A 24415-nucleotide genomic window follows, 5' to 3' on the forward strand; every position below is an offset into this window, starting at 1 on the left:
ACCAAGCATTGGTCAATGTCTTGCAATTGCACAACTTGTAGAGCCAGAAGACTCTCGACATTGCACATACAAATCTTCTTGATGCATTTGAATGGACTGCAACTCAGAAACTCTTACCAACAGATTGAGAAATTTTTCAGGAATGCAGTTTGTCTCAGAGACTGTGAACATGTCTGGTCAGGCACTGATTTTCAAACAAGGTCTTTTCGCTGCTGGACCCAAAATTTTGTTACAATCTGTGCTCCGACAGCACCATGACCACGCAGCACAAAATCTGTATTTAATTGTGCTAGTACTTACCTAATGCAGAAAGCGGAACTTTAAGGTAAATAAACACACACAAAAAAAAAAGCGACAGTTTTTTATCACCATGGTTTTAGAAACAGAAAAGGCTTAAAAGATTAACCTTCCTGCAGCCACATGGGCAGATCACTGCAAGGACAAGAAACAAGTCCCCACTCCAGTGCTTTATCCATAGCTCCAGTCGATAATTATGGATACTGCTTCCCAGCTGCAAGTTCTATGCTCTCATTTCTGTAATGTATATGTTTTTCTTTTCTACTTTACATCAGGATGTGCTGGACAGGAGAACAATGCTGGCAGCTGACAAGCTACCAGGCAATGTAAAATCCTGATGACTGAATGACATTATGGTGGAACATACTAGTGAAACAAACTTTTTCAAATAGGTATGGACCTGACCCACAAAGAGAATACATGCTTCAGAGAGGCTTCAAAGCCAGCCAGAATGGCTTGCCATCCAGGTAATAAACAATATGGGTCAGTCCCTCTCCAAAAAAAAAGTGAGTGTGATGACTGGTAAGTGGAGGAGTCCTCCCCAATGCTAAGCTACACAAAACTACAAAGTTCAGCACATGCCATAAAGGGTGACTGCAAAATGCTGAACCAAAACTGACTAGTTGCCAAGGGTGAACGTAGAGGAGGAATGCTTCTTCCAGGATCACCAAACACGGGTAACTTGCTACACAGATCCCAAACCTACAGGGCCAAACAGAGCCTGATCTAGAGAGGCAGAAGACTGACCATTCCCTGGGGGAACCAGGGCTGGCTTGAGGAGGTTCTCATCAGGAGGTGGGAACTGAAACTGCCAGGTGTTTCTGGGAAGAAACCCATGGCCCACTTACCTGCCAATACTGCTGACAAAAAGGCTACTTGAACATCAGTTGGGTAGGATGTTTGCATACAAGGTGGGCACATTTAGCTTTTTCCAAAAAGATTATTTTTTTCACATAATAAGCAAAGGAAACTGTTGTGTTGGTATACAAGTGAGAACATGGTGAGTCCCTCTGGGAAGATGTAAGCTGGCGCCGAAGGACGGGACTGCATCTCAAACAGCGTGGAACTAAGCTGCTGGCAAGGAAACCTAAAAACGCTTGAATGAACATGTAGCCAGACAGTGGGGAGGGCTGATAAGGACTAAGCAGAGCTCAAGCGAGACAAAATGACCACCAGAGATGCAAACAATAGAGGAGGAACTGCAGGGGAGGGGGAGGGGGGGGCGGGAAACAGGCAGATACATTAAAGATTTGTGTTATGAACAGAGCACTGCAGTACCGGGAACAAGACTGGACTAAAAAGATGTCCTTGTCCTCATCTCAAAACCAAGGACTTGAAGCTGTCTCCACATCAAGCCCCGGCCACTGATCAGCCTGGGTAGGGATCTTTCACTTCCTATTCTGACTCTACTCCCTTTCATATGTATAAATATTAATTGGAACAGAAACTGAACTCGTGTCTCACCTTCCCAGTGAGTGCCCCAGCATCTGACACACAGCTCCTCTGCCCCCGCTCCTGCATTAAATCATGATTCAAAGCTGGATAATTCAAAAAAGGAAAGACCTAAAATAGCTGACAGTTCGCTCACTAAGGCATGTGAGCTCAAAGCTATTTTGGGTGCGTTGTTCCTTTCTCCAATGAAGTTACAGTGAATCCACTTTTCCACACTTAAGACCGATTTTGGTTAATCTTGCAGCAATGTTGTAGCAGAACCCCGCTGACCATCCATGTTTTAAAATATTCTGAGGCTGATGAAGTTCAGGTCTGTCTGGATCTGAAGACGACCTTGGCAGGCCACAGAGACCACCCCAGGTGAAGTGTGGTGATCACCTGTGTCGTGGAACCAAAGGCAGCAGGAGCAGGGGCACTGCAGGGGCTGACAGCACCCAGCTCTCACTGGGGAACTGACCTGAGACCTCCCAGTCTTTTGCACTCTCTGGGTCTCCAGTGATTCTTCTCAAGCACAAATGTTCTCCCTCAGCTTTAATTTCTTCTTACCTTCACAGTTTAGGGCTTACGTGAACTTTCACAAGCTGCTGAGCAGTGGCAGTGCCCACAGTAGGTAAAACCAAGGTCAGCCAGGTCTGTTATCTCTCCTCTGACAGTGACCAGCACACATGATTCACAGAAGGTGGAAACATATGTACACTAATAAAACAGGATAATTATTTTCTAGTGCTCCAAAGTTCCCTGTATTTATTTAAAGGAACTGCTGCCTGGCCGTAGTCTCTCACTGCTTCTGCAGATGGATCTTTCACATTTCCTCCAGTTCCACAGCAATTATTCTGACATATAATTCATTAATTCCCATAAATATATTCAGTATTATCTTTTTGCTAGGCTTGAATGTTACATTCTCATTCTCCTGGATATACTAAGCAGTCTGTTGCAATAAACTGCCTAGAGCTCTTCAGTACCTCTGCAGAAGCAGCTTTCCCAGATCTCTGGTCATGTTCATCATTAATTCGTGTATCATTTCCATATTTGAATACTTCTTTTATAGTTTCCCCCTGCCCCAGGTTGAACCACGATTAACATAGCACTTCAAGTAAAAGTAGCCATTGCAGTGTTGGTTCTCACTCCATTTCTTCTCCTTAACGTTCTGTTTCAACAGCTGTCCACAATGGTATACAGGATAAGTTGAATTTACAACACAATTAGGTGAATAACTAAAAGTATTCCCTCTGGTGGATTTTTCAAAACTAATTTCATCTGCAGCTACGCTGCTTATTTGTGTAGCTCAGGTTGCTTTCTCTCACAATTGTCCAGCTTTCACTAGTCTAAATAACTCTATATTTAAGCTTCAATATTTACAATTCCAATTTTCTAATTTCTACCCTTTTGCATCCTGACTAAACAACTATCTTTTTAAATGACCAGTTTGAGGAAATCTGGGAAATATAATTATAGAGCTTATATGGAGGTTTTCCTAAGAGAGTCTGTCAGTGGCCTAAGGAGGATACCTCTACCAGCTGGTTCCTACCATCTGATGGAAACAGTTTCTTCCACATTCCCATATTACCAGGACACAGATCATTTTACCAGGGCACACCCAGGATGCACACCGCACATTCAAAACAAACGAGATGAGACTCTTCTTCTGCCGTACATACTTAAAACAGTGGAACTTAGTGCTACACGGTGCTGTGGAAGGTAAAAAGTTTACACAAGTTCAAGAAATGGTTGAAATTCATGGGGGGAAAAATAATCCATCAAGGAATCTCAAATGGAAAGACATCATTTCTGGCTGAGAAAATCCTTGAGACACAAACTGCTGAAGGTTAGAGGTGTATACTGGGGAAGTATGGCTACCAATATGCCCTTTTCTCAGTTTTTTTTTCCCCCCAAAGGTATTTGCTACTGGCCTGAGTACTTCTTCTACAGCCAGCACCATCCCACCTTTGACAGAGGTGTGAGACCCCTCACAGCCTTCCTTGGGAAGCAGGGAGTGTCTAAAGAAAAGGAAAAAAAAGGAGAGAAAACAAGTGATCTCTGGGAAACTTATCTCTGGGAGATAAAGACATCAAAAATAAAGAAATAGGGAAGTCCAATGGAGCATCTGCTGCTCCTGGGATGTCCTTGGACGTCCTTGTCCCAATTCCTGAGATGTCCAAAGTGATGTTCAGTGGCAGGACTGGCTCTACTGGTGGAGATAGCCTCAGGCAGCATCAGCATTCCCTGCAAACCTCTCACTTCCCGCTGATGGGGCTGCTGGCAGGGATGTAGCACCAGGCATGAGACGATGTGTGAGTAGGAGCTATTGCTTGGCCCAGCGTGGCTCTTGCTGTGGTTGAGTGCTCAACAATACTCTTTGCCCCAGAAATCATGTTTGCATTTTGCACAGTTTTTAAAAACCTGATCACATCGACCTGCATGCTTCCTCTGTAAATGTGTGACTCCCCTGCTTTCAGAAATTATTTTAAAAGACTTCCCATTTTACTGTCTTCTCCAGTTCTCATCACCTACCAACTCTGCAGACCTTTGAGAACCCATACACTTAAACCTTGTAATGATATTAACCTAAGTATACTGAAACATGCAGTTTTCTTCCACGGAAACGAATAAAACTTGAAGGACACATTTTAGAGTCCTCGGTATGTCCTGTGGCTTACTGCAGAATATAGGACACCCCTTTGCATCAAGGGGTGGGAGGTAAAGTGAGGATGGCTGTCAAATTACAAGACATAGCTAACTACAAAAAACATTTCCTTTGTTTTGGAGAGGCAAGTCCCTATAAAGCAAGATTGACAACCTCTTCCATTTTAACACTCACTGCCAAGGGCTGCAAAAGCTGTACAAGGGCTGACTGTTTTCAGCAGGGCTTTTTCATCCACCCTGGGGCACATGCTGAGTGACTTACTGGCTTTAACTCCCCTTTCCAGCAAAGAGATTTCCCTCACCGTAGGCAACGTTGCTTCATCCCTCACAGTCAAGCTGCAAGCAAGCAGATACGCTTGCTTTGCAGAGACTGGTTTTAAATATGTTAAACCATGGGATCAGCACTTCAACGACCCACGCTACAGACCGTAAGATTATACCTCCATCCATTTTATAAGCCGATTTCTGATGTCAACTGCCCCTCCGTACCATTTGATAGCTTGCATGTGTATTTCCGCATTTAGTTTTCTCTGGAGCGCCTGCAGCTGTTAGGAGGTGTGGGATCACAGATAGGCATTTCAGCTGATACAACCACCACTGGAGCAGGGATCGTCTTCCTCTCGACTCTTTCTGCCCTACCAGTTTTTCTCACAAGGCACCACAAATTAACACACCAGCTACAGGCAGGTTTTGCACCTGCCACCCAGGCAGTCAATTCCACCATCATTATTGGCACAACCAGACTGTACTTCTAATATTTCCACTAAGCATTTGGTATTTTGATTTTTCCCCCTCTTGCATGTTTCTAGCTTCCATTTTTTTCCAACCCAATCAACATTTTATTTCATCCATGGGTTATAACAAATGCTATCCTCATTTACATCATTCCTGCACTTGCCAATGTTAGGGACTTCACCTGCTTTAGGATTATCTCCAAATTTAACATCTTTATACATCCTGAGTAAACACTCTGTAAAAAAACAAACAAACAAAAAAAACACCAAAAAAACCCAAACCCCAACTCACAGAGTTAAAAAAACAGAAGATAAATAAAGCACTACCTGAAAACATCACCAATGCTTAAATCCCTTATTAATCATTAACACATACCAGACCAAAATCACCAATACGTGACAGACCTGATACCATTCCCATAACTTGACAGCTAATTATAATTAAAAGCAGAGTAATAAAACAGAGCGAAGTGCAAAAAGGACGACAGCATCCTGATGACAAGCTGATGAAAAGCCCCTGAATAAATAACCGACTTGGAATCGGGTCTACATGAGGTGGTACCAGCAACCTCCCCTTCCCACACAGCCTATTCAGCATTACTCCTAAAGCCCACTGGCTTCTCCTCCGCACCAGAGCAGCCTTTTTCGGTGCACGCCTATAAGACAGGTGAAACGCAAGCTATCCCTGGGGCGTGCTTTGTTGTATACAATATGGGTATCAAAGTCAGCGTAGGAGCACTGGAAAAAATGAAAAATAGTGTTTGCACATGTTCGGGTTTTGTTATTTAACACCATACCCTAGGCTCAAATGCCCTGATCATCCCGTAAGGTCTGGGATAGCCACCTGGGACTCCATCAGAACCTGACAAAGGCAAGGAGCTCAGATAAACCCAGCACTGCCCCGTGGTCCATCCAAGTCCTTTAAAGAAAAGAGGCTGTGTAAGCTGTTATACACTGGGCTGCTGGGCAAAGAAAGAATTTTACCCTCTTAGAACGACACCTCTTTCACATCTCACCTTGTGCTCTTTCCCACTTCCCTAATCTAGTTCCAATTTTCACCATTTTACTGATTCAAGAAATAATAACACAAATTACTGGCAGTGACTTTTTTTTTTTTTTGGTGTCTGGGGCCAAACCTACTTTTAAAAGCACCACAGAGAATGCAGTCTGAAATTACCAAATCTACTGAAGAAATCATAACTACCTGAAATAGCATAATCCTAAGATTTGAAAATGAAGGAAACGTTCATCAATAAAGCAGTAATTGTGCAACACTGAAAAAGAAAGCGTAATTCTAAATGATGCATATTATTCATGCATTTTGAGAAAACATTCTTAAAATAGTCACACATCTAAATATACTCCTCAGTCCCACATTATCAAATCAGACCAGTATGTTACAATTTTAATGAAATCTAAACCAATGTTTTTGAAATAGAAAAGGTCAAATCCTTGGAATTCTCATAATAAACAAAGTTGCAAAAAAGTCACAGTCAAGTATCCGAATTTAGCAGGTGTATAATATCATTAAAAAGACTCAAGAGAGACAGTAAAAAGAGGGTAGCTGAACAATCATTACTGTAGTTCGAATGGGGAGAAACACAAGCAAACGTGGGAGAATTTGTCTTCATCAGAAAAAACAAAAAAATACTCTGTTCTAGCTACCTTAAATCTCTGGTCTATGTCTGGTATGTTTGATACTTTCCCTAGTTCATTATTTGATTTAAACTATTCCTCATCCAGATTTACTTGCTTACGTAACTCACATATACTGATTAATCGATTTGATTAGAGCACAGTCCTTTAGATGACAGCTATTTAACCACATGCCTTGGATACACGGACTGTGAGTGTGTGGTTTATTTAGACCCTCTAAATACAGGGCAACTGTATCAGTCCCACTTAATCTGTCCTTGCCTTTCATTATTTAGCTCTGTAAATACCAAAAATTTCAGTTTTCAGAAGAGAACGATTTTATTCTCTGCTAAAAATTGTTGTATCACATAAGAATTTTCTTTAAAGCAGTAATTCTGACTTGAACTCCATCCAAGTCTTGCTGCCTAAGACGAGCAAGGTGCATTTCAACCTTCCCTCAGCACAAAGCATAATCCAAGCTGGCATTGCAACTGGGCTTGGTGCTGTCTCGTGTGACGTGATCAAGGCTGAAAGCATCAGCAACAAAGCCTCCTCTCTGTTCAACAGAATACAAAGAGTTCATGCAATTATCAGAAGCCATAAGTGAGTAAATCACCTAATACATATATACACTTCTATATGTATGCGCACACACATCTACAGGAGCAGAATAAACAGCAGAAATGCTGTTCAAGCTGACTCAATACGCATGACTTGGCTTCTCTTGGTCATAACCCAAAGACACCTACAAAACCCAAAGGGCTTCTCACCTGTGGCAAGTGTAACTGGAGCCCCTCGCTGGGAATGGGCTGTCGAGACGGGGTCTGGTCCAGCTGCATGTTAAACAAGGATGCTAGGGCTGACTGAGCGGCCCGAGCTTTTGCCAGCTTTTTATTCCTTCCCGAGCCTTCAAAAGTCTGACCATCCACTGCCACAGCCATGACAAAGTTTTTTGCGTGGCTCTCCCCGCTCTCTGAGAGAAACTCGTACTTCAGTCCCGGTCGCAGCTCGTTGAGGATCATGACAGGGTTCTTCCCGCTGGCAGAGGGGTAGGGCGATGGCACAGGGAGAGGCGACTGGGAAAGGCTGCTGGCTACGGCAGACGATGGCAAACCATAGTCCCCGCTAGAGCTAAAGGACCCGTCCCCGTTGGACCCTAGGTAAAAGGAAGTATCGGAAGGAACTGGCGTTTCAAACCCATTGAAAAGGGTGTCGGGGAAGTCCGCTTGGTCGGAAGTGAAGTCCGTGTTGACCGACAGAGTCCTCCCCATTGCCAGGTGGGCTTCCGAGGCGTTTGGAAACTGGACAAAAGACCGCAGAGCCTTCTCGGCAGCGTGAAGCTTGGCTTTCTTTTTCGTCGGGCCAGACCCCTCAAATACCTGCCCATTGACTTCAACTGCCATCACGAACATGGGGGCATGGACCGGCCCCGTCTGGGACAGGAGTTTGTACTGTAAACCGGGTTTAATCTCATTAAGTTGCATCAGGGCATTCTTTGGCAGAACAGGGCCGGGCGTTTTCTTCCTCTTCTTCGGGCGAAATTTGGAGTGGCCATTGTTGCCCTCCTCCAAAGGACGCTTTCTGCTGCTGCTGCCACCACCATTGGAGAGCTGCGCCCCCTCCCCGGCGCCTTGCCCACCGCCGTCCTTGGGGGGAACGTTGTCCACGTTGCGGTTTTCTTTAACATCGGTGCTGCTCGAACCTGCGGTGCCCAGAAAGAGTAACTTACAATGCCTTCGTTGCAGGACCTTGTAAATGCAAAATTTATAGATTCCTTTATCTCTCTTTGTAACTGGTTAAGTGATGTGTGCTCACAAGTTAAATGTTTTGCAATGTGATCAGAAATAATAATAATGATAATGCAATATAACCTCTTGATATTTCAAGAAATAACACACAAGAATGGTTTTCAAACTATGCACTTGATACAACTGTGTAGCAAAAAAACACTGCAGCTTTTTTTTAATTATTATTATTATTATTACTTATTCGCATTTAAATCACGCTGGAACAAAACTTTTACTCATAAGTTACATTTGGCCTGAAAAATGCTTTAAGCCAGAAATACGTTACAGTGGCATATGCCTATAAAACAAAAAACTATCATTAATAAAACAAAAATGGATGCTTAAGACCAGTACTAGAAGACAGATATTTAATTGTACTTTATTCTTAATTTAGTCATGTTACATTTTTATTTCTTCAGTAATTTTAGTTGCTCAAATTGAGAAATGACGTAAATAAAGCCTGAGCCATTAGGCAGTTCTTTGGTAGGCACCGCAACTGAAGACTGTTTGAATGCTTCTGTTTCTCTTTAGCTATTCCATAATCTCTGAATTAAATTCTTTTTTATGCTTTTCCTAGATGTTCATATCACCTCACCCCAATTTGCTCAGGAACTACAGCTGCCTGCTGTGCCAGCATAACCACAAGACTACTTTATACAGAGCCTTCTGTTAAGAAACCTTATTTTGTCATTTACAAGCTATTTTGCAATTCCTTGCAAAGTAAGAAAACGGCTGTCACAGAGCTACAGGCCCCAAACTCATGATAAAGATCCTCTCTTAAGATTAAGCAGAATACAGGAAGTGTGACAGAAGCTGCACAGTCATAATGATGATATTTTAATGGGGGGAAAAAAGGCATTGTAATATTAGTGTAATGATTTATTTTCTAAAGTAGAAAGTTGGGGTAATGATGTCAGAAATATATTTAAAGAATTATATTTGCTATAGCTGCAAAGACCTCATTTTTAGCCTGATAAAGAAACTAAGAATATTTATTATTTCTGCTTTATACTGGCATTTGTGAATGAAAAGGCAAATTTAGTAGGTCAAGCCTTTCTAACTCTTCTGTTCCAAAACTTCAAAGTATCTATATTACATCTACACTGATACTACGTAATAAATATTAATTGAAATGTCAGCAAATCAAGGTGGAAGCTCTCTTTCAAAGTGACAAATTTCAGCCACACTTTAAGTTTTCCCTAAGAATCCCCTACCATGCACACATCACTTTGCCCAGGTTACAAAGCTGATGGAATGGTTACTAAATTTTCATTTATAACATCCTCCAGCAAAAGCTCGATAGGTTACTCCTTTCGGTGCTCGAAGAGAAAAAAAGAAGAAAAAAAAAGATCAAAAGAAAAAGCCAAGTTGGAACACATTTTGTTAAATCACAGCAGCACAACAAAGAATTGTACAGTACTGAACATCAAATTCCAGTCAATTAAATTTGGTCAAGAACGCAACACTAAATATTCTGAGGCACATCATTGGTAGAAATCTGCTAAATTTAATAAAGTATCTCCTGTAATGTTCAGCCACAGATTATACTGTCTGCAGAATGCTGTACGTTCATGAACATATATTCTTTATTTTTATATATGAAAGAATCTAAGGACAAAGAGTTATTTTTAAAAATCTTTCCTTACAATGAGTTTCTTACCTGAAGCTGTAATCTCAAAAAATTACATCTCATCTAAACCAGCATTTCTGGAACACTGCTCTTAATAGTGGCACCAGGAATTTGCTATCAACCAATATGACCTTTAGGCTAAACAGAAATCATTTAGTTAACACTGATTATCTTTCTTTTTCTATGAAGACTATTACCAGTGCCTGTGGAAACCACAGAAGGAAAATATGAGTTGAATAGACTCCAGCTGAACATAAAAGAAAACAACTTTTGCATGTGAGTATGGCAGCTGAAGGAACTCCTTAATCCATCTCATGACACAGGTAGGGGAAACGATGCCCTGACAGAGAGGGGGGACTTGCAGGAAGCAGGAAAGAAACTTGCATGCTTACCTTGTCTCAACAAGAAAGAAGGGAAGAAAACTATTCCTTGCCTGAGTGCTATCAGGCTTGTTATCTTTGGAGAACCTGTAGGGTGGAAGAAACTAGGAGAGAAAGCAAGCAGGGAGCTAGCAGCCTGAGTCAAACCCAGAGACCGTGGAAGCAGCAAGTTTCTACATCACAGAGGTGACCCAAATCCAAAAGACTTTCCGTGCAAACCAGAAGGACTCAGGTTTGTTTCAACCCACAGAGTCACTGGACTGCAAAAAAGAGTTAACTGCTTCTCAGGCTGAGGGTGAAGATGTGCTTTTGGTCCTTTTCTTTAGCCTGTCCTGCCCAGCAGGGATGAGGTCCTCTAATTACCTTAGGGCTGGAGAAGATCTGACAGATTAGTCAAAGATTAGCTATCACCACCAGTTCAAGTCAAAGAAGCCATCTCATTTAATCTCGTCCGTATTTAGACATGGAGTAACTCCTCCAGCCCAGTCTCTCCCCACTGTTCAGAAACAGTTCTCCCTTTTCCAGGCATTTCACCTTGCTAGAGAAGTTAAGAACGGCCCTACTAGCTCACCCTCACCTTGTCCAGCTCATCACACGTGACAGGGCCCCCAGCAGACCCCAAAACCAGAGCAAGGACACAGTGGCCCCTCCCCAGGGCAGCCTGCCAGCCCACAGGGAGCCACAGCTCTGGGCTGTCCCAGATGGCATGGCAGGGAGGCACTGATGGGGGTTTCCCCCCCACCCCCGAGAAATTTTTCTAATTGCTTTTCAAGACTCCATAAACCCTTAATATCCACAATGTCCTGGGCAAAGCATTTCACAATTTCATTACACATGGCATGAAAACATCTCCCATTGCTTGCTTTGAACCCCTATTTGCTAGTCTCATTTAATGCACCTATCATTTTTTGTTTGCTATTTTTTTTAATTTGATGATTCCAATATTAAACGCCCTGTGCTGTGCATGATTTTACAGACCATTTCTATTATTTCAGCCTTGTCATCCTTCCTCTATACCACCAGGCTCTAACTGTCCCTCGTCCTGAGGTCGTTCTCTTCTTCTCAGAGCAGCTCCTTACCTCCCTGCATGCTTTCTGACATGGAAGAAGCAGACCCACAGCCTGATGCACTGCATATTTGCTGCTCTTGCTCTTTTCTGAAGTCTTTTTCGTTCTGGTAATATGCTGGTTTAGAGACCATAAGACTCTGAGGAGTCTCTCACTCATTCCAAAGAGATTGACAGAGGGCATCCTCACCCCCCCAGAAGCTCTGGGTGATTCAGGATCCCACCACAGCTCAAGCCCAGAGCATCAGTACTCAAAAGGAGCAAAATTTTGTTGCTCTAAAGCAGAAGTCATGGCACATGGACCACCACTCCAAACTAAAAAACAGTTCAGATGATTTCAAAATCTATCTTGGAGACCACTGTTAAGCATTGCACCACCAGCATCACAGCTAAAATAAGGCAGGAAAATGAGAGCTGTGAATGTTAAACAAAGCATAAAATACAAAGCATAGGAGAATGCCAGCACGAGGAAAAAAATTACCATCTGAATTATAAAAAAAAAAAATAAATCTCTCTGTTCAGTAATGGATGCTCTTCATTATCCTTTTTTTCTTTTTTATTAAACTTCTAATGGGGCTGACAAGAGACCATATGTTACTGCTGCACGTCTTGCCTCAGAAAGGTTACAGTCTTGGTGGATCTGCTAACGTACTCAAAAATCAAGAGATTTAAAAAAAGCCTAGTCCTAGATTTTAAATATACTTTCAAGTCTATGCGTTTTACAGTCTTTAAATAAGTTTTCAAGGAATGATTTAGAGAGCCCTTTGAGGTCCATCACGGCTGCTGCGTATTCAATACTTTAAAGTAACATTAATACAGATAAACATTTGACAATGGGATCCTGTTTTCCTAAACATTAATACTACCCATGATTTAAGAATAAGACATTTTTCATAAGAATAGCAGATATTCTAAAAATATCTGGCAGCTTTGACTAGACATTTGACTGACGTCTGTAGAAGCTGCCTTAGTAAATATCATAGCTGACAGCATCACATGCCAACAACTTCAGTGGAAGAAAAGTCCTGCCCCTGAAATCTTGTTTGAGACGCTTACAAACCTGAGAACACTCTAAAAAGTAAAGAGGCACAGGAAATTTTCATGCCAATAAAGAGAAATTTCTGTCCGAGTTTGCTGGTTTATTTTTGGTTTTATTACCAGTAATTAAAAAGTGTCTGAAATTAAGATGCTTTTTCCATTGGGTACTTCCATTACCTGTTTGCTGAGAGACAGCACTCCCCCTGCTCTGTCTGATCTGGAGCACGCTTAATTAAATTTAGATGACTCTTAGCTGAACCAAAAGATGTTTCTACCTACCCCTTACACTGCTGCTCTCATTTACTGGCCTGGGGAAATTTTAAATAACTCATGTTTTCATAAAAAGCAGGCAGAAAAAACCATGTGATGTCTTTTGAGCATCTTTTTAGAAAAAGGGAGAAAATGATCAGCAAGAAAGGTCAGGACAGCCACACGCTAGTATCCCAAGTGTTCTGCAAAATGCCCCCCTTCTCCCTTACCCATAAGGTAATCGATAAGTATAGGCAACAGGGTGAATTTACACCTAGTATATTACTTATTTCTATTGTACTGATGCTTCTGCAGGGCTCTCTGATTCGACACTGAGATAATATGCAGATGGGCTTCTGGCACAGATTCCTGGGGCATTCAGAGTGTTGCAGACAACCAAATAAAGCAACAGAAACCAGATAAAAACATTTCAAAAAAATTTGTTTAAATCTTTCCCCTATTCTCTTGTAACATCTTCTCTACGATGAACAGATGAAGGAGGAAGACTTTAAAACCTGAAGCATGAAACATTGTATTTTCTCAAGGATATTAATATCACCTCATCACTGTCATGCATTTCAGCTGAACCAATACAATTTTAATTCAGGCTGCTGCTGCAGAGCAATTCTAGTTACGCAACTGCCAGCTACAAATATTGCATATGCCCACCTTCCCTTCCTGTAAGATACTTCCCCAAAAAGGAGTTACATAAACTAATAAAAAATTTAATAGGCAACTTCTGATATCACACTTCACAATCTTAAGAGATACAAAAATACAGAAAGACAAAAAACTTTTTAAAAAAAACTTTGCACAAATCAAGGTGAAGAACTTAAGAATATTAACTTTGATTTCTCCCTGACAAATGCGATGATTTAACTTTAAAATTCATGATGTTTGTGTGGGCCTACAGATGCAGGAAAGTCTTCTTGCACCTTCTATTAACTGGGCTCATCCAAGTAGTTGTTTCTTGGATATATATATCCAAGTTGTTATCCGTAGCTCCCTTTCAAAAACATGGTACAGATGACACTAAAACATACTTCTAGAAGACAACTGCAGTAAGACAAATGCATACCCCAAACCTACAACAACTCCATGGAGCCAGCCCCCCGACAAGACAAAAAGCTCAGTGAATGGTTTCCCACTTTGATGCACTAACACACACCAAAAAACCCAGAAGCAGACAAAAATTTGAATGTTTGGCGTAAGGACACTTATAGAATGCACCTGTAAAGAGATGATATTTTCTCCAGCTCAGGAAGGCACCTTTTATTTATGCTCAGATAGACTCCTTATTGAGATAAGGGGGTGCTTTATCCAAGAAATTATCTTATGTGAATTATCCAAACACAGCTCTTTCTTTTCTGAAGTCCTCCTTAAGGAGCTGGAAATAGCTAAAGAATCCATCTGAAGTTAATTTCTTTTATACCAACAAAAAGAAAGTGTTAACAAGCGTATTTCTGAGTTTCAGTCAGAGAAAAAAGATGCATTCTAGTCCAGATAATATTTTTAGGGTTGGGTTTTTTCGGGTTGTTGGGGTTTTTTTTTGAGTGGGGAGAGGTTTGGAGGAGTGAAGTTGTTTGAGCGTTTTCTAATTTTTAAGCACAATGATCTGACTTCTTTATCTCCCAATTAAAATGTTCTGTAACTCCTTCAGACTGAACTACAACTCTCCTGGCTCCAAAGCCTCCTACACTGCTGGGCTTTGTTGGCTTTGCCAGAGATGCACCGTTTAGCCATTGCCACTCAGGGGAAGCAAACACATTTGTTATTATATCATATACAACTATTTACAGTCAGGCACAGCACAACAGCATAGCAGCAACAGAACATTTCTCTCATTCATAAAAAAAAAAAAAGGTACTTGAAAGGCCAATAATAGTAAAAATATTTTTATAATATGTTAATGAAAACACTTTTCTCCACAGGTTATCAGATCCTAATTATACTACAGAGTTAGTACCCTCGCAGCACTTTGCCAGTGTATGCATCAAAATGATCACTGTATTTGGCTATTTTTGTGCGTAAACACAATTCAATAACTCAGTAGCTCAGGGTTGAAACAATCAACATTTAATGAGAATAATCAGCTATGCAAGACCTGCGGGGAGCTCTTCTAGCTCCTCCTCTTGCTTCTCCTTCCTCCATTTCTGCTTTCCCTCATTTATTTTGTACACTACAACTCCACCTCCTTAGTCTCACCCTTCCCATCTGAATGGTCCCTAACCTCTGGCATCAGCACAAGCAGTATTCTCCCTCTCTTCTTCATTGCTGGTTCAAAACAGTGGAATATTTTGTTTGGTTAGTCAGTTGTTGGAGGAAAAATATGAGACACAAGGTATAACGAGACTAGCATATAACCACGTGTATTTAAAACACTTTTACTGCAAAAGCTCCGGTTCACTCTTCTATACTGTGCTTTAAAAACACACAAAGAAATAATTTCAATTGGTGATTCCGAAGTTTCTCCGCTGTCATCCCTGTGCTCATGACAAAAAGTCACCTTTGGAAATCATTACATAGTTTATGACTGTGTAAATAAACACATCTTACTCATGTTTTCTTCATCGTCTACATCCATTGTGAAAGATTTTTGCTCGTTTCTTGGCTGGCGGAGACTGCTTCTGTCTGGAAAACAGAGAGAGGGATATTTAAGCTTTAAGATAACAACTTACAAGACAAAGTATTAAATCTCCTTTAAAAGCAGCAGCCTTGGCACTGGCTTTGCTTTGGTCTGTCCATGGGTTTTGCTAATTTTTCACATATTATCTCCCCAAAGTGACTACTTCTGTAGCTGAGGTACACTGCAGAAATGCAGATTCAACAAGGTCTGCAAGAATTTGGGGGTTTGTGTGATGAACTACATTTTTTTTTAATCTGAAAGAGTATGTGTTTATCTCAATACTTTATCTCACTACTGGGGTTTGGGTTGTGAGGTTTTTTTAACTCCAAAGTAACATCAAATCCACTGTGCAGGTTACCACACAGACAATTCAAGCAACCAGAACACTGAAGATGCCTTTTTCTACCCAGCATGAAACTGATGAACACCTGTTCAGTTTGGTTAAATCCTGACCCAAGATATCTCCTAAAACTGAGAGGATCAACAACCAAAAGATGTAGCCCCGTATCAGGTGAAGAACAGAGTAAGTAATGTAACCCTCTCTCCTACATGTGCATTTTATTAACTGAAACATTCAGACGATACTACATACAGGTTATCTGGCTGTGGGGAAACAGATTTTATTAACCACAGGTACTTCTATTTCAAGAGAGTCGGATCTAAAGGTGAATATAAGCCTGTGACATATAAAATATGTCACCTACCTAGCAATTGGTTTGAAAGAAGGCAACGCTTTTGCCAGATCAAAAGCACTAATTTTAGGGCAATGGGTTTTGTGGTTTGTTTTTTTTATTATTCCAGTTTGGGTTTTCCTGAAAACTAATCAAGTACATAATTTCTGTTGCTTTCTAGGTAACTGCTCCAATCTCATGATGCCACGAGTGCTCCAAAAGGGAGCACTGAAACCCAAAACCATGCAGAGGCTTACACTTTTAACAAAAGATCCATTATTACAGTGAGGAAAAAGTCATGGAGCATTAACAGGCTTTGCATTCTTACACTGCAGTGTATCAAACCATGGAAATTTGTCTTGTACTTGCCAATCTGTTGAATGGTGTGCATCTGCCTCTGAACTTTTCTGAAACATTAACAACTAAGCATTGTGCTTTCTACATTCTGCACTGCAATATTTTTTTTAAATTAATGCATTCGTTTTCTGCTGATTTTTACCACAACTAAGTATTTGGAAAGTACCTTAAGAGAGTAAAGTCCAGTACAAATGCAAAATCGTTCTGTGATCATCTAGTCTCATGTAACATCTGTAAACTTTGAGTCCTTTCGCTGATTAAATCAGATCACATTAAAATTGAAATCATATTTTTACATGCATCTTTGATCCTACTCCAAAACTATTATGAATAGTCCACAGAAATCACAGGGCGAAACTTCAACCTTCTTTTGTAATTCCCAATAGTACAATTATCTCCCAGCAGAGTTTCACTCTTTTACTTAGTTTACTTTTACCATAGACAGTGTCAATTCTTATTACCTATGGATAGTTTACTTACACTGCACATATCTTAACAGTTTACAATTGCATGGATGCTTTTAGGTAATTGTTCAGGATACCAAGAACTTGGCAGAACAAGCGATACCCAATTCAGGCCAAGGCTGTGGTCACATACACCAGATCAGATGAAGGAACTGATTCTCACCACTGGTACCTCACTACTGGTACCAATAATTATACCTGGGCGCTGTGGCTAGGAAGAAGAGAGGCATGATGATGTCTTAAGAGGATACTGCCAGGAATGGTAACGCCTTACGAAAACAAGGGTTGAGGCTGCAGCTGGAAGGAATGGGAAAAACCAGGTAAGAAGCTGAGGCTCTTTGCGCCATCAAAAGCGTGGGAACACTGGAAGGTAGGTGGCATGAAAGACGATACTTGGTTTCACGCAGCTGTATGGGCTGGCACAATTTACAGCACTCCAGTATTTGCTCTATTATATTATGATTTGCCGTCCCCTCAGTCAGGACACACATCTGTGTCTCTCATCCAGCTGCCAAAGTCAAATATTTAGGAACTTCAATGCCTTGAGACTTCTTAAAGTGTCAGCACTGGTGGAAAACAAAGTCAGAAGTTATCAAGAAGAGGAACCACATAAACCAACATGGTCACTTGATGAGGTTGACACAATAAAATCAACACTCATTTTAACATAGCCAAATGCCTACTCCGTAACAATGAATTTGTTCCATCTCTCTTCCCACCTCTTGTGGGAAAACCTAGCTCTAATCCCACTCTATATTAAAAATGTAGTCAGCTTTAGCTAATAAACGAAAGGCAGAATGCTGTACTGATGTTGTTCTTAATGCACAGATTGCATACTATAGTAATCTGAGTACATAATACATAATTACCGTGTTTTGCAAAGAGAAACTAGCCATTCCACCCCTATTTATTATTTTAGTAGACACTTCACGTAAAGCATGCAAAAGCATGGTGCAAATCCAGAGCCCAGGTCTAAATGCCAAACATAATGAAACACATTGCTCTGTTTTGCTCTTTTTTTAAGTCAATTTCATTTTATCTTTCTTAACATAAGAAAAAAAACCCAGGAACACAAAAACTTCCATCCAAGAATGAAATATATATAGGGATGCAGAAACAAATAGTACAGCTAATTGCTCAATTGTATCATGCAGATAATGCACATGCAGTCCTCAGCACTGCAGCTGCAGAAGCAGCACTGACCAGTCCTGTAGTCCAAACAGCTGGCTGAACCATCAGTCCACTAATCAACACACTCAAACTTCAGCAATGAACTGCCAGGAGATGATGTAGGAACAGGATCACTGCATGACTTGCCCAGTGAAACTGACACTTCAAAAAAAAAGGTTTTTGTAAAACTGCAACCACTGGCACATAGGTGAGTAAAATGTAAATGCTAAATGCATATATTGGAAACATCAATAAACTTGTAGCCCAAAAATAACTATCAGAAACTAAGAAACGAGCAATAATGTTAAAATACACATACGGACGTGTAAGTTTGCAACTTTAACATCCATGCTAAATACTGTTATTCAGTAATTTAAAACAATGAAATCTGTTTATCCTCTACTAAGCAAATCCTCAGCACACTACTCTTTGCAATACTTACAGCTTACTTTTCACAGCAGGAGCTAGGCAGCCCTTAATGAAAATGTAAAATGTGCCTTTAGCAATCATTACACTAATGCCATGCCTCTAATAGTAGGATGAGAAAGAAATGTGTGTTTGTCACCATTTCAGTTTCAAAAACAAAGCTCAGATGCTTGCAGATATCCTGAATCTCCTACCACCACCACAAAATGTTTATGACCATCCCAGTTTGCGACCTGAACGAGTGTCTGTGCTCACACAAGACAATTCCTGTTCACTCCACAACCCTGTCTGGAGAAGACCCTGATTTAAGTAACTAAGAAGATTCTGCACAAACAGGGAGGAGAGGTAGTAACAAAAGATGCAAAACCACCACACTTCTGAGCACAATGAAGCTGTTCAGATCCCCCAATAGCCAGACAGCACAAACTCAAGCAGATTGTAAATATATGACAACTAAGACAAACAGTGAAACTCCTCCCTAACTTTGTCACTAGCAGTGCACATTTCAAGGGGCACAAAGCTAAAATACCTGACCCACACACACTACTTCTCCCAAGACTCCCAGGAGCATCTAAAACAAATCACAGAATTTCCACAATATTTTTTTTTTTTTTTTAAAATCCAAACACTATGTAACAAAATGACTATGTAAACTCTATCTTACATGCATCAAAGCTTTAGGTAAACTGTGGGTTTCAGAGTGGTAATCTCTCTTCCATGCCCTTGACATCATTCACCTTGTGTACTACCACCTCTCTGCTGGTCCATAACAAATCCTGTTTTCCAAGCAACGTGTGCATATTCAAAGAGCTTCTTAGACCATCGCTTCCAGCCTGGCTACACATACATGCGCTCATCCTCTATGCAAGGGGTTGCTCTCCTTCCTCCATCCCTTTAGCCCCACAGAAAACATCCAGCCCAGCAAGACCAGTTTGAACTTCACACCACCGTACCACCAGGCTTTCATGTGAGCGCTACCACACCAGAATCGAGCTCCTTGGAAGGACCTGGAGAACTGTAATATTATCCTCTCAAATCCTACCCCAGAGCTTTCTCCTGCTGCAATGCCCAAGGGTCCTAAAAACTGCTACTCAGGAGCAGGTCTGTGAGCCCACGTCACATTGCTGACCTTGCCCTTGTGACACCATGTAATGCATACCCTTTGCATTTCCTCTTGTGCCACTAAAACCAACAGACTTTATCATGGTGGTTCCATTCTCATTCTCATGTGTCATTTGACAAAGTATGAGACAACTCTAACCCCAATGCAAACCCCTTTAGCATCAGAGGACCACTGACATACTTTAGGTGGGCTATTCCTCATCCGAGCTAAAACACTCAGGATGACCTGAGGGTGATGCAGAGCTTCTCATGATGTTTTATCCCAGCCGCAGGCTACCGCAGCCACAATCCTGGCTACTTCACTTCAGGCTGGCTAGCAGAGTCCCTGTCTTGTGACAGCATCTGTCCCAGTGCAATAGTGGGGGAACAAACAAATACCTAAAGTTGCCATAAACTGATGGGTTTTACTACACAGAGTAAAACAAAGAAGTCACCTCAATCACTCTTTGTTTATATAAGAGTTTACAAGTCAAAAAAGCCTTTCAAACGTCCAAGTGGGAACTGATCAGAGTTCCCTTTCTTTCCAACTTCAACAGCCTCTGGATTTTATCCATACACTGAAATACATCCTGCTGTGCTGAAAGGGGCAACTGAGCTGCCTCTACTGCTTAATACTGAAAGAATTACCAGCCTTTTCACTGCAGGTGATTGTGTTGCTATGCTAGTGTGTTATGCTGAACAAGAAATTGCAAATGTGTGTATTATTTAACATTGGCAAGTATTTTTTTTACTGCTTTTCTTGCCGTACAGCCTATCCCTAGACCCACTGTCGCCAGGGGCCAGAGCAGCAATGCGTACTTGGCATTGATGCAAACAAGTGTCAGCAATAACCAACGAAAAACTTACTGATGAAGGATGAGTGAAAGAACTGGGAAGGGAAAAGAGTTATTTTCCAGAGAAAGTCAGAAGAAACGCCTACAGCTTGGAGACAACTGCTTTCACGTAGGATGTGCGTGCCTGGGGGTGCAGCGGGAGGAAAGGAGGACAGCACGCCCAGGCATCATCTTACTTTGTTTTTTGTTGGGAGTGCTACACAAATGAAAAGCCACAGACACTGAGCTGTTGAGATTTCCCTAGTCCCAGCTGGGAAGCAACAGATTTTGGAAAAAAGACACCACTTCAGAAAATATGAGACGTTGTCCTAAGTGCGCACTCTGAACATGAGCACAACACATTCCAGAAGACCTCTGCTGCCAGCCAGGCCCCCTGCAAAAATGCAACAGCTCAAGGCAGGCTGCCATCAGGCCAGGATCACATGCCAGTCTGATCCAGCTCCCCAGAAGGCCTGGGAACACGTGGCTCATCAATTTTTAACGACAAAGAATGCCATGCTTCCACTGTGGCAGTGTCAGCTTGGGCATCTCTCTTGCACCTGGTCACTGTCCTCACTAAAGCAGATGGACGGAGGGGAGAGGATCATGTAAATCACATAAGCCTTCTTTCCTTGAAGAGATAAGAAATTCAAGCAGAACATTTGCTAAACAGGCTACTTTTATTTGCTCTATAAAAGCTGCTTAAATTTACTTTCCTATTACCATAGGGAACGCCTGATTCCAATCCTAATTAGCTCTGTACTATCAATAAGGCTATAAAATCTTGGCATACTAATATTACCACCAGCCAGGTTATCTATTATGTATATCATGGACAATATTATGCACAGTTATGTGTAGCAGTTAAGAGGAAACATTTCTCTACAGTAACAGAAGCAGCAACACTTATTCTGTGTAGATACACAGCTCAGATACAACAGTCAACATATCTTTAAAATCCAGCTGTGACAATCCAATTGTCTCTATGAAAGGTGACTTTTTTTTTTTTTTTTTTTTTTAAATGAGCTACAAAAAACAAGGTTTATGCATTATCATGAAAGCACCGGTATTTTATTTCATTGTTGATGATGCATATTTCAGGACAACCAAGCATGGACCAAAGCATTTTGGAAACAGAATTAAACTCCAGCATCTCCATAGTGTCTCCAGACTGTTGTACACCGTGCTGAAGTCAGGAAAAGGATGTTGGCTTGTTTTCAAACTACCCCTGCCAGTACCACATATTGTATGCGTGGACACAGTACATCACATAAAACTATATGTACTTACTAACCACATTTGGGGTTTTAAAACCTGCAACTGAAGCAAGTGTGAAGATTTAATACACCTTTCCTTGGACTGATTAGCAAAGACCAAAAAATTAAAGTGATAACTAATAATATTAATTGTTGAAAAAGCAAGTATTTCAAATACGTTTGAAAAAAGGTGAGATGCTTCTAAAAGTACTGTATTCCAAAAGATGTTATGTTTTCCAAGCTTGTGAGTATCAGTTCAGGATAAATTTTCCTTGAAAATAAATTAGTTCAATAATGAAAGGACTGGGAAGGTTGTTAAAAAAATAATTTTCTTCTTTGAGTAGATTCTTTTCAGATGTATTTATTTCAATGCATATGAAACAGTAAAATAAAACACTCCCAAGGCAATAACATACTTTAAAGACTTAAGGCAGTTGAGGTATTCTTAAAGACCACAGGTAGCTTCACATCAATATTAAAAAGTCCATACCACATACACATAACTGAATAAAGATCAAAACCGTGAGCAGGTGGCTCAGAAATTTTTATCTGTGACCAGAGGCAAGTGCAATTATCACTGTGCCTGGGCAGAGAGATCTTGGGAGAGTGACAGCTGATGCAAGTATCCGGTTCAAGCCTGAATTAGAAGAAAAATAGGAAGAGGTTAGCTCTCCTTTTGATGTACTGCCCTCAGAAGCGTGATGCCCAGCAGTGTTCATTGCTCACAGCCCAGATGGAGCATCACCACTGTTGTAACACACCCAGTTTTCAAAACTCACATTTGCTGCTGTCCGAAGTTGGAGAGAGAGCAGGAAAGCAAGCCAAGCCTGCAGCACAAGCCGGGCAGCTAGTACAGCAGCCACCTTGATCTGTGCTGTTACTCAGATGTTGTTTAAACCGTAAGTATTTACTAAAATAAGTCTTTATTCAGCTGTTGACTCTAAACACAAGTCTTGATGCTTTGCTAGTTAGGCTCAGACCTGGCTTAATTTTTCCTTCTGTTTTAGCCTTGGTGACTATTTTGGAAGCGCAGTATAGAGACTTTATCCTACTCCCAGAAAAAAAAAGGCAAACAAAACCCCAAGTAACCAATGTTCTTACTGAAGTACTAGAGCTGCTAGCGAAACATTTTACTGTACTGCCACATTTGCATTATATAGCATCAGCACAACTCCCCTGTAACAAGAGGAAATTAGTTGACTGTAATCAACAGGACTTGTAAATAATTGTCACCTTATTTAGCACATCAAACTGGCTCCAGTTACTCCTGCATCACCACTGCGTGCTCAAGGACAAAAAACTTGGACAATTCCTGCTTGAATTACTATGGAGGTGATCACTGAGCTGCCCAAGCCAAGCCAGAAGTGAGAAACACTGTACAGCGGCCTCACACTGCCACACCAGGAGTAAACCCTCCCGAGGAGCTGGGTTATCATTGTGGGCTCAGCCCCGCATCCCCACAGCTGAGCATCCTGTCCCTCCAGCCCAAAGCAATGGAAAAGAAAGCTCCTCTCTGCTAAAAGCATAGGTAAACAGGTACTCCAGTTGCATAAATATTTGTATAAATTAATGTAAACTGTTGGTGGCATTACTGAAGTTTGTAAAAAACTGAAATTTATGCTAATTTTTCTTTCTTTTTTTTTTTTCTTTTTGTAATTTAAGTAAGTGTGCTAAACAGATTTTGGAAGCATCAATAAAGATAAACAGCCAGGAAGAAGGACAGTTGACAGAGGAGCTGTAAGGCACCTAAGAGATACAATGCTAGAGTAATAAATAATGTAGCCAAATGACACTAAGCTGTCTGTCCACATTTTCTAATGAAGTGTCCTTTTAAGGTTTAACTATATGCGTTTAAGTGTTTGGCTAAACATATTCTCAGTCTACACTGAATGGCCACCTTTTTTCCCAATCCTTTCCTTATAAAAAAAATACACTTCAGTGAAGTTAGCAGTGCTTGGCACTTTCCTCCAGCATCCAGGACTGCAACAGCGGATTGCTCCTGTGTTGCTCTCCTCGCTGACCTTCTCTTTCACAGAAGTCACACAGCACAGACCCCAGGCGAGTAAGCCTGCGCTTCCCTGTGCTTTGGTCCCCTAGATGTTGTGCTGCAGGCACTGAAACTTGCCCTGCATGAAGTGGAAAGGGTTCAGGACAGCATATCAGGTTGGATTGTGCCACCTACATGATCCCATTGCTCCAGTTCAACTCAACAATGTGCATTCCCACTGCATACAAAGCTGTGTACACACCATCTTCCCAGGCAGGGAAGAGCTAGAAAAAGAACTACTAACATATATATATAATACTTTAGTATACTAACAGATACAGATTCTTGGTTCATGGACTCCACACAAGCACCCACAGATTCCTCCCTTTGCTTGATAAACAACTGCTCAACTGATCTGGACTGACTAACTTGACCCTACTCTAAAACTGTCCTACAAAGGCTAGGATTTTACTTTGACACCTAAATTAAGGAGTAAAGTACACTTGAAGTCTCTCTCAGAGCACCCCCGGTGGGAAGCTGTGTACTTTTCACTACAATTCCCCTATTCCAAGCACATCACTACAGCAAGAACAACTAACTTCTAACACCC

At 41.2% G+C, this 24415-nt stretch overlaps 1 protein-coding gene across 4 annotated transcripts in view; it reads right to left on the minus strand.

Moving 5' to 3' along the window:
- ADARB1 (adenosine deaminase RNA specific B1) overlaps positions 1-24415 on the minus strand; it is an 87638-nt gene that overhangs the window by 32201 nt on the left and 31022 nt on the right. For all 4 annotated transcript variants that reach the window (XM_040604114.1, XM_040604116.1, XM_040604115.1 and 1 more), the window contains 2 exons: positions 15471-15545; positions 7535-8466 (listed from right to left, as the gene is read on the minus strand). In XM_040604114.1, the coding sequence (XP_040460048.1) occupies positions 7535-8466; positions 15471-15498 (960 nt within the window). In that variant the 5' untranslated portion in view covers positions 15499-15545. The remainder of the gene's footprint in view (positions 1-7534; positions 8467-15470; positions 15546-24415) is intronic.

This window comes from Falco naumanni, chromosome 8, assembly GCF_017639655.2.
Source record: "Falco naumanni isolate bFalNau1 chromosome 8, bFalNau1.pat, whole genome shotgun sequence".
Classification (NCBI taxonomy): Eukaryota; Metazoa; Chordata; class Aves; order Falconiformes; family Falconidae; genus Falco; species Falco naumanni.